This window comes from Chiloscyllium plagiosum, chromosome 6, assembly GCF_004010195.1.
Source record: "Chiloscyllium plagiosum isolate BGI_BamShark_2017 chromosome 6, ASM401019v2, whole genome shotgun sequence".
Taxonomy (NCBI): Eukaryota; Metazoa; Chordata; class Chondrichthyes; order Orectolobiformes; family Hemiscylliidae; genus Chiloscyllium; species Chiloscyllium plagiosum.
Genome location: NC_057715.1, coordinates 104,185,887 through 104,199,144, shown reverse-complemented (window position 1 = coordinate 104,199,144; position 13,258 = coordinate 104,185,887). Strand labels below are relative to the sequence as shown.

Below are 13,258 nucleotides of genomic sequence, written 5' to 3'. Positions count from 1 at the left end.
CTGTTGAAATCCACATTGATGGCCTGGGGTTGAAGTGTTCCGAGGTGGAAGATGAGGCGTTCTTCTTCCATGCGTCTGGTGGTGAGGGAGCGGCGGTGGAGGAGGGCCAGCACCTCCATATCCTCGGCAGAGTGGGAGGGGGGGTTGAAATGTTGGGCCACGGGGCGGTTTGGTTGATTGGTGCGGGTGTCTCGGAGGTGTTCCCTAAAGCGCTCTGCTAGGAGGCGTCCAGTCTCCCCAATGTAGAGGAGACCGCATCGTGAGCAACGGATACAATAAATGATATTAGTGGATGTGCAGGTAAAACTTTGATGGATGTGGAAGGCTCCTTTAGGGCCTTGGATGGAGGTGAGGGAGGAGGTGTGTGCACAGGTTTTACAGTCCACCCTCCTCTAGCTTATCTCTCCACGCTTCAGGCTCTCTGCCTTTATTCCTGATGAAGGGCTTTTGCCCGAAACGTCGATTTTGCCTGTCCTCGGATGCTGCCTGAACTGCTGTGCTCTTCCAGCACCACTGATCCAGAACCTGAATCTCTAGGTCTGTCTGTTCTACAAAATTAGCCACAGCCATAACATTAATTGTATAAGTCCTGCCCTTGTTTTACCAAAATGCAATACCCTCGCATTTATCCAAATTCAACTCCATCTGCCACTCGTCAGCCCATTGATCCAATTGATCAAGATCTCTTTGTAGTCTTAGAAAACCGTTCCGATATACCATAAATTTTGATGTCATCCACAAACTGATTAACCATGCTTTCACATTTTCATTCTTATCTCAGGAAAGATATTATTGCTATGGAGGGAATGCAACCAAGGAATGCAGCAGACTTGTTCCCAGGATGGCAGGACTGTTCTTTGAAGAGAGCTTGGGCACACTTGGTCTGTATTCTCTTAGAGTTCCAAAGAATGAGAGGTGATTTCATTGAAAACAACAAAATACTTAAAAAGGGATAGAGAGAGCAGATGCAGGTCAAATATTACCCCTTGTTAGGGAGACTAGAACTTCCCTTTGTTTAAAATTTAAAAATAAAAGGTATGCCACTTAGGGTTTGAGATGAGGAGAATTGTTTTTCACTCAGAGGGGTGTGAACTTTTGGAGGTCTCTACAGAACAGCCTCTGAAAGCTCAATCTTTCATTAATGTTTTAGGTAACAACGGATAGATGTTTGATTACCGGTGGCATACAGATTTTGGGATGGGTTTGCTCAGCCATGATTATGTTAAATGTCTGGGCAGTCTTGATGGGCTGAATGGCCTGTTCCTGTTCTATTCCATTCCATTCCGATTGGCCACATAAGACAACGTTAGGATGAACCACTCATCATTACCTGGAATCGCCAGATTGCACAGTGACTCGTCCCATAGCTTTTCTGGTAAGTCTGACATCCAATGGGCAAACTGATTCTGAAGAAGACTTGAAAATGATATCTGTTCCTTTCTCCTTGAATCTGTCGTTTTCTACAGAATGTTGCAAAGGAGACATCAGTTATATGTGATGTTATTACCTCTGAGACTGAAGCATCAATTTTGTTCAAAATATGGAGCACATAGGCGATCGTCCCTAACCTGGCAAGTCACAAAATAAACGATATCATCTGGAGGCTAGAGTCTGATGTCCATGCAAAAATAATTCCTCATTTTTTATAGGATATGGGCATCACTGATAAGACCAGCAACTGCTGACCATCCCAAGACGTCCTTGAACTGATTACCGTTTTAAGCTATTTCTGAGGGCAATTAAGTATCAACAACATTGTTGTGGGTCTGGAGTCAGAGCAGGTAAGGATAGTAGATTTCCTTCCCTAAAGGACATTGGTGAGCCAGACAAAGATCTACAATAGTTACATGATCACCATTAGACTAGCTTTTAATTCTCGCACTTTTTTCAGTGAGTTCTAAGTTTCATCATTTGCCATGGTAGCATTTGAACCCAGGTCCTTAGAACATTAGTCTGTGTCTCTAGCTTACTTAGTCCAGTGATATTACTACCACCTCCCAACTATGTAACACCACCCCCTCAGATATCCTGGTGGATGACACAGGAGAGAAAGTGGCTTTACTTCTTAATCTGCTACACATCTTTATGTCCATTTAACACCTACTTTCATTTCAGACTTTGGGAACCTTTTGCACTCATCAAACTGAAAGGAAACTCATGGGGGAAGTTGGTGAGCAGAAACAGAACCATTAAAAATTCCAGCATACATTGTCAGAAACTCCCAATCACAGATGCAGAGTAAATTTCCCACTACCCTCCACTTCCTGGACCTCTCTATCCCCATCAACGATGACCAATTCAACGCGACTATCTTCTACACACCCACCAACTCCCACAGCTACTTGGACTACACCTCCACCCACCCTGCCTCCTGTAAAAATGCCATCCCTTATTCCCAATTCTTCTGCCTCCGCCACATCTGCTCCCAGGAGGACCAGTTCCACCACAGAGGGCCTCCCTCTTCAAAGATCGCAATTTCCCCTCCCACTTTCCACATCTTCACCCTCAAACCCCACCTTCCAAGCGCAACAAGGACAGAAACCCCCGGTTCTCACCTTCCACTGCACCAATCTCCAGATACATCGCATCATCCTCTGACATTCCACCATTCCAGACCCCACCACCAGAGATATAATTCTCTCCCACCCCTATCTGCATTACATAAAGATCATTCTCTCTACAACTCTCTTGTCAGGTCTATGACCCCACCAATCCACGCTCCCCTCCTGACCTGCAAGAATTGCAAAACCTGCACCCACATCTCCCCACAAAGCCCCAAAGGAGCCTTCCACATCCATCAGAGATTTACCTGCACTTACACACGTCATTTACTATATTCGTTGCTCCCGATGCAGGCTCCTCTACACTGGGGAGACAGGACACCTACTTGCAGAATGCTTGAGAGAACATCTCTGAGACACAACCACAAAGCAATCCCACCGCCCCATTGCCAAACAGTAACTCCCCCTCCCACTCCACCAAGGATATGCAAATGCTTGATCTCATCTATTACCAAACCCTAACCACCTGACGCCTGGAGGAAGAACACCTCACCTTCCACTTTGGGACCCTCCAACCACACAGGATTAATGTGCATTTCAGTTTCCTCATTTTTCCCTCCCCTACCTTATCCCAGATCCAACCTTTCAACTAAGCATTGCTCTTATGACCTGCCCATCGTCCTTCCTACCTACCTGCTCCACCCTCCTCGCCAACCTATCACCATTACCCCCACCTTCATCTACCTATCCTCCCTCTCAGCTACCTTCCCCCCAGCCCCACCCCACTAATATTTATCTCTTTACCCTGTTGCTCACAAGCCTCATTCCTGATGAATGTCTTATACCCGAAATGTCGATTCTCCTGCTCCTCAGATGCTACCTAACTTCTGTACTTTTCCAGCACCACACTCTCAACTCCTTCTTAAAGTTCCAACTATCCTACTGAACAATGTGCCTCGGGACATTCATACCCAAAATACACTCTCTCTCCCGTACTTCCCACACATGCTGTGATCTCTGAATAAAACAAAGTCCCAAACTGAGAACAGTGCTTTTCCTTTGCTCTGAGCCCATGTTCATTAAGAATGACTCAGCAAATTTTGCTTGAACAGGACATCCGAATCCAAATGCAGGAAGAACTGGATTTAAACCGAAGTTCACTGAAAACTAATAGGCCCCTGTACGTCCTGAAACCTACAGTACTATCCAACAATGACCGAGTCCAGCCCATTTTAAAGAAGTAGAGTTAGCAAGTACCTTGGTTATAGATGTGTGCGCCATGCTGGGTGCAATGCATTGTCCAGTGAGTGTTTCCACTCAGTTTCCCCAAATGCAGTGGCTCAGAAGGTACCTGAAAACATAAGATGTAATGTCATGAGGTCATAATGATTTCAACAGCAGAATTATGCAAATCAAGCTATCACACCTTATAGTAATTTTAACTCCCTAATAATGAATGGGTTTGGGTCAAGTGCAAAGTTAACATTTCAAACCCAAATCCAATACAGCTTGCACCCAACCGCTTCCAGTTTAATGGAAACAAGACATGGGCAAGTGGCCAATCCACTATCAGGAAGTGAGTCAGGCATGAAATACATTTAAGGAGGTTGCATGGCTCCATTTTAACATGCTTTCTATTTTTTAATGAATGCTGTCTGGGTTTCCCTGCCTTTGGAAATCCCAGAAGATAAAAGGACGTGAGGCAGGATGGATCCATTAAGTAAAATGGTTTTACAGCGCTGCTTGTGGGCTAACAGGTACAGGAGAAAGTGTGGACTGCAGATGCTGGAGACCAGAGTTGAAAAGTGTGGTGCTGGAAACTCGCGGGAGGCCAGGCAGCATCCGAGGAGCAGGAGAATCGATGTTTTGGGCATAAGCCCTTCTTCAGGAATGAGGCTAACAGGAATAGGAAGCTATCCAATGACACTCCCATCAATCTGGGAGAAAGTGAGAACTGCAAATGCTGGAGATCAGAGTCAAGAGTGTGGTGCTGGAAAAGCACAGCAGCTCAGGCGGCATCCTAGAAGCAGGAGAATCGACATTTCGGGCATAGGGTTTATTCCTGAAACATCGATTTTCCTGTTCCTCGAATGCTGCCTGACCTGCTGTGCTTTTCCAGCACTACACTCTCGACCCCCATCAATCGGTTTGATTTCCAACCTTACAATATCTCCAACCATTTGCGACCATATTCTTATCCTCCAAAAATATTTTGCCTACTCAACTATCCTCCCAGTCTCTGTTTTCCTCCCACCACTCCAAACCAAACTGCTCCTCTAGCCCTTTCAAAGCTTTGTCTTTCTTGCTTGAAAAGCAGCCACTCTGTCAATCTGGATGGATGCAGCAAGGGAACAGTAGAGAAAAAAAAATTAAAATCCCCGTATTTCCAGATTTCCCCACATACAATCTTGATCTAAGCACACAGCTCAGTAAACATAAGGACCCTGGTTTTCCATTACGATCTTCATTAGTGTAGATTTAGTATTTCTCTCAAAAGAAAAAACATTCATTGCTGGAAAGGCTCAGCAGGTCTGGCAGCATCTGGAAAGAAATCAGAGTGAACATTTTGACCCTTCCTCAGAACTAGCTAGGAAAATATTGGTTTTTATGCAGGAAACACGGTGTGGGTGGTGGGTAAGGAGTAAACGGTGTTTGGAAATGGAGCCCAAAGAGAGAGCAGAACAGTGGACAGACAAAGGAGTGCATTACGATCAGCCTGGGAGGGTGAATAACTATTAGTGGACACTTAGTAGCTAATGATGGGTGGTGTGTAATAGCAAACCATATGATAACAAGGCCTGGTGTGTGGGGATTAGGGTAAGGGCATGGGAGAAGGTGCCTTAAGCCCTTAAACTGTTGAACACAATATTGAGTCCAGAAGACTGTAGGGGTCCCATGTGGAAAATGAGGTGCAGTTCTTCCAGATTTTTCTCACTCACTCTTTATACTGAGAAGATCTTGCAGGTTTAGAATTTCCATAAACACTGGCTGATGACAATCCCGCCCGTCTTCTCAAAACACACAGAAAGGCCTACATTCTGAACTTCAAACCTTAATGGGAAAGAAATTGATTGTTTCTGGGATGAGAGGGGATGAGTAGAATGGAATACAGCATGAACAATAACTAAACAACATAGAGGACAATGAGGAAACAGCTCATTTCAACGTCTGAAAAATTACCTTGTACAAGTGACTGTGAGAGGTGTAATGTCACATCAAGTATTCTCAGTTTTTTCCAGATAGGGATAAATCAGCAGTCAGCCTGTTAATGTATGAAAATTTCACACTGTTGTCCTGAATAGGTTTTTGTCAAAACTTGAGGTAATTCCACTGTCAGAAATTAGCAAGAGTTGCAATCGCAAATTCTAAATATTTGCATGTTATATATTGTGTAGTTTGAGCTTGTGGGGCTGTTCCTACAATGGTTTCCAGGGCTGTGCATTTCCACCATCACTGTAATTTCAGTAAAGTACAGAAAACACCAACAAAAACAAACGACTGTACTTAAACCATATGGAACCAGTCTTTCCAGTTTTAGACTTTTTCCTCACTCCTTTCTAGTGCAGCCAGACCATGAATAGAAAACATTAGCTTAAGAATTCTAAGCCAACCACCAGCTCATTATAGATGTGAAAGCCATTCTGACCTGTCTAATTCATCCATGCAGAACACTATCTCATTGCAACAGCCAATTGTTTCTTAAATGTTTCCAGGGTTCTGGAAGTGTACACATGCTAAGCAATGTGAGAGAAAAAATTTCCTAAGACAGCCTTAAAATTTGGCTTAACTTCCAGTTGCTTGCCTTTACAAAGCATATCTTTCTCATGTGATCCTGATGTTCTGGTCACTTGTTACGTTAATACACCATGCTGCTCTCATGCTCACATTTCTGTCCTTGGCCTACTGCAGTGCTCCAATGAAGTCCAAGCTGGAGGAACAGCGCCTTGTTTTCCAATTAAGCACTTTTCACAGTGTGAAGTTGCTGAATTTAACATGTGTCCAGAAGACTGTACTCTGTTTCAGCAGAGTTGACCTATATTCTACTATTAACACAATTTTTTATTATCTGCTCTGGATCCATTTCTCTATAACCATTATCATTCTCTTTGCCTTTTGTCTTGTAACACCTATGATCTCTAATCTCCTTTGTCCTCTAACCTTTCCCTGACTTTTCCCCCTGTTCCACTTGCTTCTCCCACCTTTTCCACAACATAAAATATATCACCTGGGCATTCCTCTCACTGAGTCAGAGTCATAAAGTTGTAGAGCTTGGAAACAGACCCTTTTGTCCAAATCATCCACACCGACCACACATCCCAATCTGACCTCGTCCCATTTGCCAGCATTTGACTCATATCCCTCTAGGCCATTCCTATTCATGTATAATGTATCATGTAATCATACCAGCATCCTCTGGCAGCTAATTCCATACACGCACCACCCTCTGCATGAAATTGTTGCACCTTAGGTCCCTTTAAATGTTTCTCCTCTCACCTTAAACCTATGCCCTCTAGTTTTCAACTCCCCTACCCTGGGAAAAAGACCTTGGCTATTCACCCTATCCATGCCCCTCATGATTTTATAAATGTCTATAAGGTCACTCCTCAGCCTCTGATTCTTCAGAAAAAATAACCCAAGCCTATTCAGCCTCTTCCTACACCTCAAGCTCACCAGTCCTTAATGATTTTACATCCAAACTCTATCACCCCCAATATTTTCCTCTTGCTAAAATTTCCTATCCTTTCCCCCTACCATGGCTTCTCCAGCCTTGCCCTGAAGCCAGGTTTTTCTCAGGATTTCAGAGTTTTATAAGGACTTTATAGACACGCTGGCTGGGCCACTATTGGATATGTACAACCACACATACAGTCAGTACTGCCTGCCATCCTCTCTGAGAGAAGCAATTATTTCTCTTAATCTCAAGAAAGGGAAAGCCCCAGAGGATTGCACTTCATACAGGCCCATATCGTTATTGAACTTGGATTTTAAAATTCTGTCAAAAATGCTGGTGTTGAGGTTGGAGGCAGTTTTGCCCTTCATTGTAAAGGAGGACCAGACAGACTTTATTAAGGGTCATAGGTCTACTAATAATATTAGAAAAGTAGTAACCATGGTCCAGGTTTGCCAGCAAGGGTCGATTCTGGGCTTGGTAGTCTCCCTGGATGCAGAGAAAGCATTTGACTGGGTGAAGTGGCAGTACCTCTTTTGTGTACTTGAGCGGTTTGATCTTGGAGGGGTTTTTGCCAGGTGGATGGCAGTGTTATCTAGTGACCTGAAAGCAGCAGTTCTTACTCGTAGTATAAGGTTGGATAATTTTAGTATTGGCAGAGGCAGCCGATAAGGGTGCCCTGTCTCGCTACTATCACTTACATTGGTGATTGAGCCACTGCTGGAGGCCTTCCGGAGGGATCCCAACATAATTGCCCCAGAGGTAGGATCAGGTAGGTGTAAGATCACCCTTTATGCGGATGGCGTTCTTCTCTTTTTAACTGAACCAATGACATCTGCGCCCCGTTTAATACAAGTGATTAATCTATTTGGTTTATTTTCGGGGTATAAAATTAAATTTATGAAGTCGGAGGCCATGCCTGTGGGGGGGCCTCACTAGAATATCTGATCTTGGAGATGGAACTCATTTCCCTTTCAGGTGGTCACAGGGAGGTTTCTCGTATTTAGGCATCTTTATCACCCCGGCCTTCGATTGATTATATAAAGCTAACTTTATGCAGTTGCTGGAGAAGATAAGGCAGGACCTTCGGCACTGGGAGGACCTTCCGATATCTTGGTTGTGGAGAATAGCTCTGGTCAAAATGAATGTTTTTTCTTGCTTATTATATCCCATGCAAATGCTCCCTTTGGTGCTGCCTTGGCAAGCACTACAGAGGCTTTACAGTTAGCTCAGATCTTTCATCTGGCATCATAGGCAGCCTCTTATTAAGGTGGCCAAATTGCAGCATCTACAGGGGATGGGAGGTTTGGATTTCCAGGATTTTAAGGAATATCAATTGAGTTCCTTACTATTCTATGTGGCTGACTGGCCTGTCAGGACCTGCGGTCAATCTGGTTGGACATCGACACCTCCTAGGCAAAATGCCCCCTCATCAATTTGTTGTTTATGGACAAGATGAGGACTGTTATGGACCATTGCAGAAATCCTATTGTCCTTAACACTGTTAAAGCATGGAGAATGATGAGGCAAGATGAGGGCAACTTAAAAACTTCCCCTTTAACTCCCATAGTGGGAATGTTAGGATTCCAGCTGGGGTCAATTGTCTCTGGCTTTAAACTCTGGGAGTCTAGAGGAGTCTCCTGTTTGGGAGATTTATTTGACGGGGTGGTCATGATATCTTTCAAGCAACTGAGTCAGAAATATGAGCTATCTAGGAGGGACCTCTTTCATTACTTTCAGGTTAGGGACTTCACACAGAAAAAGACTACATTGATGGTTAGTCCCTATATGTCAGAGATGGAGAGGAGAGTGCTTTGTTCTACGAGCACTCTCTTGGTCAGTACCCTCTATCACTTGTTAGGAGGCAATGTTTCAAAGGACATTGAGCAGCTGTGCGGAATCTGGACTCAAGAATTGGGGGTGGAAATCTCATCAGAGGAAGCAAGGAAGATTTCGATTTGCAAGAGGACACAGGCTATGCAACTGAAGGTACTCCAGAGGGGTCATTTGGCACCGGGGCAGCTTGCGAAATTTAAGACAGGAGCGTCCCCAGTGTGCCCCAAGTATAAAACAGATGTTGGCACTCTTACTCATTGCTTGTGGTCATGCTCCAAGTTTCATCAGTATTGGGGTGCCACAGCGAATGTTTTGGAAGGGGTCTTGGCAACTGAGGTTAAGGTGGATCCAGTGTCCCACCTTTTAGGCTTGCCAAATTTCCCTTCTTTGGACGCGCATGGGAAGAAACTGTTCAATATTCTTTCTTTCTGTGCGAAGAAGAATATTATAATGAGCTGGGTGTCGGAGAATCCCACAAGACTCTCAGGGTGACATAATTTGGAGATGCTGGTGTTGGACTAGGGTGTACAAAGTTAAAAATCACACAACACCAGGTTATAGTCCAACAGGTTAAATGGAAGCACACTAGCTTTCAGAGCGCCGCTCCTTCATCAGGTGATTGTGGAGGGCTCAAATCTAAGGCACAGAACTTATAGCAAAAATTTACAGTGTGATGTAACTGAAATAATAACATATTGTCTAGCTAACACCCATTGTTACAGCTAAGCTGAGAATGCAACTTTTAAAAAAAAAGGTTTTGTGATTTACACATGAAAGAAGTGAAACTATCATGGTATTCGAACAGATGAAACACTCAACAGACCATCAAGGTATTTTTCAATGTATAATTTCAGTTACATCACACTAAATTTTTGCTATAAATTCTGTGCCTTAGATTTGTGTACTCCACAACCACCTGATGAAGGAGCGGCGCTCTGAAAGCTAGTGAGCTTCCAATTAAACCTGTCGGACTACTGCCTGGTGTCGTGTGATTTTTAACTGGGTGACATAGATTAGTTTTGGAGCACATCCTCCTGGACTTCCTTAAGAGTATGGTGCACCAGGAAACAGAACTGTTTTAAAGAACTGAATTATACAGACGGAGACTTGTCAGTTATATTGATCAGGGCCTTTGTGTGGGCATGAGGGCTATGCTTGGCGGTCCGGGGGGCCCTTGGAGGAAGAATCCCAAACAAATACAGGTTTGCCTACTGATGCTCCTGGTGGTGGGGAGCTTTGGTGGGATTGCATTGAGTGCGGTAACTTAACTGAATGTAGTTTAATTTACCTTGGTTTAATTTAGTTTTTCTTTTTAGTTATTTATTGAATTGTAGTTTTTGTATGTTTTTTCTCTTTCCTCAGTGGTTTGTGGAATAGAGTAGTAGTTTGTTTACTGTTATTGTTGTTATATAATAAGGTTGTTATACTATGTTGTAAAAAAAATAAAATGATTAGATTAGATTCCCTACAGTATGAAAACAGGCCCTTCGGCCCAACAAGTCCACACCGACCCTCCGAAGAGCAACCTACCCAGACCCATTCCCCTACCCTATATTTATCTCTGACTCATGCACCTAACATTATGGGCAATTTAGCATGACCAATTCACCTGACCTACACATCTTTGATTTGTGGGAGGAAACTCATGCGGAGAACGTGCAAACTTCACACAGTCGCCCGAGGTGGGAATTGAACCGGGGTTCCTGGCACTGTGAAAAACCAGTGAGCCACTGCACCGCCCACCTTTATTTTCAATAAAAATATTTACAAGCAAAGCCCATTATGACCAATGAAAACACATACTGTTCTTTAAACTTCATTCCCATTGAACAGCTATTATTATTATTAATTCACAAATGCAAATCTTCAAAGTCAAGTGATGGCCTTCTCATTTGCTGAGTTTAGAGTAATCAGTCTGCCACTTAGATTGTAGAGAGGACAGTCCTCACAGGCATGTGTGGGATTACTTGTGTCTTTATCCACCAGAGCAAGGGGCTTGTACTGAGATCACTTTGCTGAACATCTAACTTGGCTGGCACCGTATGTAAATCCTTTCTCCCTGACTTGGTACAGGCAATTTTGTCAAACCTCCCTCTGTGCTACCATACCTTCAGACTGAACTGGTGGCCGAAAGTATGCAAACAGATGGAGATGTATCTTCTACCTCAGTGTTGCGTTTCTCTCATACTTCACCCTTGTACTTGACCAGGTGTTAGTTCTTGGCTGTCTCTCCACCGCAAACAAATTGCCTTTTTTTAAGGGACTGTCCCTTTATTGTCAATGACCCTAACAGCTGCTTTTAATCCCATCTTCCAAGGGAAGTCTATGCTAAGGAAGGCTGAGGAGTCTTGAGGATGAATATGAGCGACTCAAGAGGGACTCTAAATGAGTGAGTTGACCATTTAAGAGTTGTAAATTTAGATTAGATTAGATTCTTTACAGTGTGGAAACAGGCCCTTCGGCCCAACAAGTCCACACCGCCTCTCCGAAGAGAAACCCACCCAAACCCATTCCCCTACCCTATAGTTACCTCTGACTAATGCACCTGAAACTGTGGGCCATGCTAAATTGCCCTGCACATCTTTGGATTGTGGGAGGAAACCGGAGCACCCAGAGGCACAGGGAGAATGTGCAAACTCCACACAGACAGGCAGGAATCAAACCCAGAACCCTGGTGCTGTGAGGCAGCAGTGCTAACCACTGAGCCACTGTGCCACCCCATTGCTCCCTTCCCCACTCCAATGAGCTTTCCCCCAGCCCCTCATGTTTAAACCACCCTTCATTCTCACAACTTAATAGGCTGGGGCTTTTCCCCCGGAACACTGGAGGCTGAGGGTTGACCTTATAGAAGTTTATAAAATCATCTGGGACTTGATGTGTGAATAGCCAAGGTCTTTGTCCCAGGGTGGGGGAGCCCAAAACTGAGAGAGAAAAGATTTAAAAGGGATCTGAGGGGTAACTTTTTCAAATGGGGGGGGGGGGGGGGGGTGCGTGAATGGAACGAGGAAGTAGTATAGGCAGATATAATTACAACATTTAAAAGGGATCTGGATGAGTGCATGAATAGGTAGGGTTTAGAGGGACATCAGCCAAACCCTGGCAAATGGGAACGTCTGGCCCGCACGGATGTGTTGGACGAAAGGGATTATTTCCCTGCTGTGTGACTCTTTAACAGGATTCTGAAATCACACCTCTCTTTGGCCATCTATCTCCAAATCCCTGTCTGTTAGATCGTCCCGCGATGCGCCGTTACCACATTTCATTATGGGCGCTATATAAATGTATGTTCGTGTTGAGTGGATCCCGGAGATTGCGATACCGTGCAATCTCAGACCGTGTCCTGCGCGTAACCACCAAAAACAAAACGATAGTTTCTAGGCAGGAAAAAGAAACAAGCAGCAAAAGAGAGGGAGTAAAATGCTGAATGAACGATTTGCTGAGAGGTAAGAGAGAGAAACCTTTTACCCACCAGCTTGGGGAAGAGCCTGTTCTCTGAGCTGTCCTGGCTGCACGTTCTCCGCCATTTACATCGCTGTGTTTCTGCTGCATTTACTGTACACACACCCCCCAGCCTGTGAACGCCTCACAGAGGGCTGAGCGCTTACTACCAATTACAATCTGCACACACGTCGTTATGAATGTAGTTCAAACACATTCTGAATGCCAGCCAGGCTCTGACTCACCGAGAGAGACTATATTGGTGTGTCCATTTCCAAAAAGGAACAGTTTCATTTCTTCAAACCGCATCTGGTTATGCTCCCGGACCGTGGACACAGCAGGTACTCATGTGACTCAGCCAACGTTGTCTATCTATAGGCTGCAAAGTTAAAAATCACACACCAGGCTATAGTCCAACTTGTTTATTTGGAAGCACTGGCTTTCAAATAAACCTATAACCTGGTGTTGGGTGATTTTTAACTTTGCAAAAGTGAGGACTGCAGATGCTGGAAATCAGAGTCTAGATTAAGAGTGGTACTGGAAAAGCACAGCAGATCAGGCAGCATAGCAGGAGCATTCCTGATGAAGGGCTTTTGCCCGAAACGTCAACTTTCCTGCTCCTAGGATGCTGCCTGACCTGCTGTGCTTTTCCAGCACCACTCTAATCTAGACTCTGATTTTTAACTTTGTCCACCCCAGTCCAACACCGGCTCCTCCACATCATATGCTGCAGGCAAGGATGCCCTGAGACATGGTACATTGGCAAGACCAAGCAAACGTTATGACAATGGATGAATGAACACCGTGCAGCAAT

At 44.4% G+C, this 13,258-nt stretch overlaps 1 protein-coding gene across 2 annotated transcripts in view; it reads right to left on the bottom strand.

Annotated features, from left to right (window-relative positions):
* The window catches only part of si:dkey-66a8.7 (PI-PLC X domain-containing protein 1), a 27,345-nt gene extending 14,555 nt beyond the window's left edge, over positions 1 to 12,790 (bottom strand). Inside the window, exons 1-4 of one of the 2 annotated variants that reach the window (XM_043692327.1) lie at positions 12,690 to 12,790; positions 5,682 to 5,763; positions 3,759 to 3,852; positions 1,331 to 1,460 (exon numbers count right to left, since the gene is read on the bottom strand). In XM_043692327.1, coding sequence (XP_043548262.1) covers positions 1,331 to 1,460; positions 3,759 to 3,782 — 154 coding nt within the window. In that variant the 5' untranslated portion in view covers positions 3,783 to 3,852; positions 5,682 to 5,763; positions 12,690 to 12,790. The other variant, XM_043692326.1, reaches the window with a different exon arrangement.
* Between the last annotated feature and the right edge of the window lie 468 nt (positions 12,791 to 13,258).